Source organism: Papilio polytes, unplaced genomic scaffold, assembly GCF_000836215.1.
Source record: "Papilio polytes unplaced genomic scaffold, Ppol_1.0 DF824002.1, whole genome shotgun sequence".
NCBI classification, from domain to species: domain Eukaryota; kingdom Metazoa; phylum Arthropoda; class Insecta; order Lepidoptera; family Papilionidae; genus Papilio; species Papilio polytes.
The window spans coordinates 302,094-304,340 of record NW_013525202.1 but is presented as its reverse complement, the minus strand read 5'-3'; the positions used below and the strand labels follow the sequence as shown (position 1 = coordinate 304,340).

General features: G+C 36.0%; 1 protein-coding gene and 1 long non-coding RNA gene across 2 annotated transcripts in view; one reads left to right on the top strand and one right to left on the bottom strand.

Annotated features, from left to right (window-relative positions):
• Window positions 1-996, top strand: part of LOC106101222 (transcription elongation regulator 1-like) — a 4,511-nt gene extending 3,515 nt beyond the window's left edge. Inside the window, exons 6-7 of the mRNA XM_013280381.1 lie at window positions 69-262; window positions 870-996. Of these exons, the coding sequence (XP_013135835.1) occupies window positions 69-262; window positions 870-996 (321 nt within the window). The remainder of the gene's footprint in view (window positions 1-68; window positions 263-869) is intronic.
• Window positions 997-1,621: 625 nt separating this feature from the next.
• LOC106101249 lies at window positions 1,622-2,247 on the bottom strand. The gene is made up of 2 exons (XR_001225495.1): window positions 2,203-2,247; window positions 1,622-1,840 (listed from the first exon to the last, which is right to left on the bottom strand). It is a non-coding gene; the product is annotated as an uncharacterized LOC106101249 (long non-coding RNA).

Sequence of the window (2,247 nt, the reverse complement as noted above, 5' to 3'; positions counted from 1 at the left end):
AACAAAGTAGTGTGTGTACGTTTTCTTATCGACCAGTCTGTCCTGACCCCTGTATCTTTGTACACCAGATGGAGCGCGAGTTCCGCGAGTACCAGCGCGACAAGCAGAGCGGCGCGAAGGCGGCGCTGCGCCAGTTGCTGCTGGAATGCCGCGCTATCACACATCGCAGCTTCGCCGCGGTCAAGGACAGTCCAGCGGCGCTCAATGCCATCACTGACACGCTGCAGCATGACGCCAGGTATCTATATAATGAAGAGGAAAGGTTTGTATTTTTGTATGTATTGAAATAACTCAAAAACTACTGGGATAATATCAAAAATTATTTCACCGTCAGAAATGTAATTTATCTGTATATAGGGTTTTTTTTATTATTTTTTTTAATTTCACGTGAGTGAATTCGTGAGCAATAGCTAGTTATATATAAAATTAAATAAAAGACTGTGATAATGAGATTTGTTCAGCAGTTTTGGCTACACTAAGAAATACTTAAGTTTTCGCATTTAGTAATGCAACCTCGGTAACTTAAAAACCTCTATAACTTCCCATCAGAGCCCAAAACCTCTACAACTTAGAATATGCAACCTCTTTAACTTGAAGTAATCTCTGTATTGTCCTCAGTAACTTAAAGAAATGTTTCCACAACCTCTATAACATAAAATTGTTTGTCAGTCATTTTGAACAAAACAAAACACAATGTTTCAGCATTTATTGCTTATTTATATTTAAATATTGTAATAACGGAAGCGGATGCGGAGTAAATTTCTTGCGGATGCGGAACTTGAGTTCCGTTACAACCCTACTTAAAACCTCTATAACTTAAACATTTCGTGTTTCCCTTGAACTTTAACTTATCAATGTTATTTTTTTAGATATACAGCATTGGAGCACGCGCCGGGCGAGCGGCTGCAGACTATAATGTCCCACTTGGAGGAGCTGCACAAGAAGGGCCCTCCGCCGCCGCCCACCGCCAGCGAGCCCACGAGACGACCTAAATGAATTAAATATTACATAAATATACTGAATTTTATTTATAACTACCCTTATATACTAATATATACTAACCCATCGAGAAGGCATGTTTTAAATGTTCGGCAGAGCTAGTTTTCATTTTTAGAAACAAAACAAAAGCAAATCCTGATAATAATTTGAAAGATTTTCAGACCAGTTATAAATTTCTATAATTCTGCATACTTTATTATATACGAGCTGTTGCCCGCGACTTCGTCCCCGTGGTATTGGAAAACATACAAACTATATATATTACAAAAAGCTACGTATCCCTCGGGAACCGGACATTTCTCGGGGATGAACCTTATCTCATGTGTACTCCAGACTTTGTTTTATATCTGTACCAAATTTCAATAAGATATGTCGAACCGTTGCAGAATGATCGAGTAAACATTACAAAACTAAATCCCTTGGGGACCGCAACTATTCCCAGGATAAAAAGTAGCTCTAAACCTGTGCCAAATTTAGCCGTTTTTTGCATGTTTTTACTTTTAATTCTAATTGGTAAAATTTTAATTTTAAATTTCTTATTTTCAGTGTTTTCTAATATTTTTAAGTGTTGTAATATTTTGAATAGATTAAATGACTATTATTATTAAAATAAAAGACTTTCTCAAGTTCTAAATTATATTAACTAGCATTAATTACTACAATGAACATAACTTTATTCTATCGGTAAAACATAACTAAAAATAACTAACGAACTCGTATACAAATTATAAGTAAAATAGATTAAAAATAATAATCTTCAGATGACAGTTTGAAGCGGAGCGCGGGAAACTCCCAAACGCGCAGCGTGTTGTCCATGTTGCCAGATACAATTCTATAACATCTGAAAAAGATGTCAATAGCATGGAAAATCATTTGATTAAGAACGCGTTTTTGATTAAACTATCGGACAACTGGTTCTCGTTTTGATTCCTATGATTTTATGATGCGCTCACTACTCGATTTTTAGTTGTACAACTAAACAGTTGAATTGGCTGCGAAACTAACACAACAGTTGTGCGATAGTTTAGTTAAATGTGTACGCACGGTCTTATGATGTCCCTATAGAGATCTATATACATTTGACTACAAAATACTTATCACCAAGTATTGTGTACTACTGTGTACTTACTGTGTACTTGGTGATACGTATTTTGTAATGAATTTTCAAATAACTATACTAGTTATTTCTAAATAGTTTCTCACCCGCTCTGAGACACAGCAACACAATTGACTTCCGGCTGCCCTAAG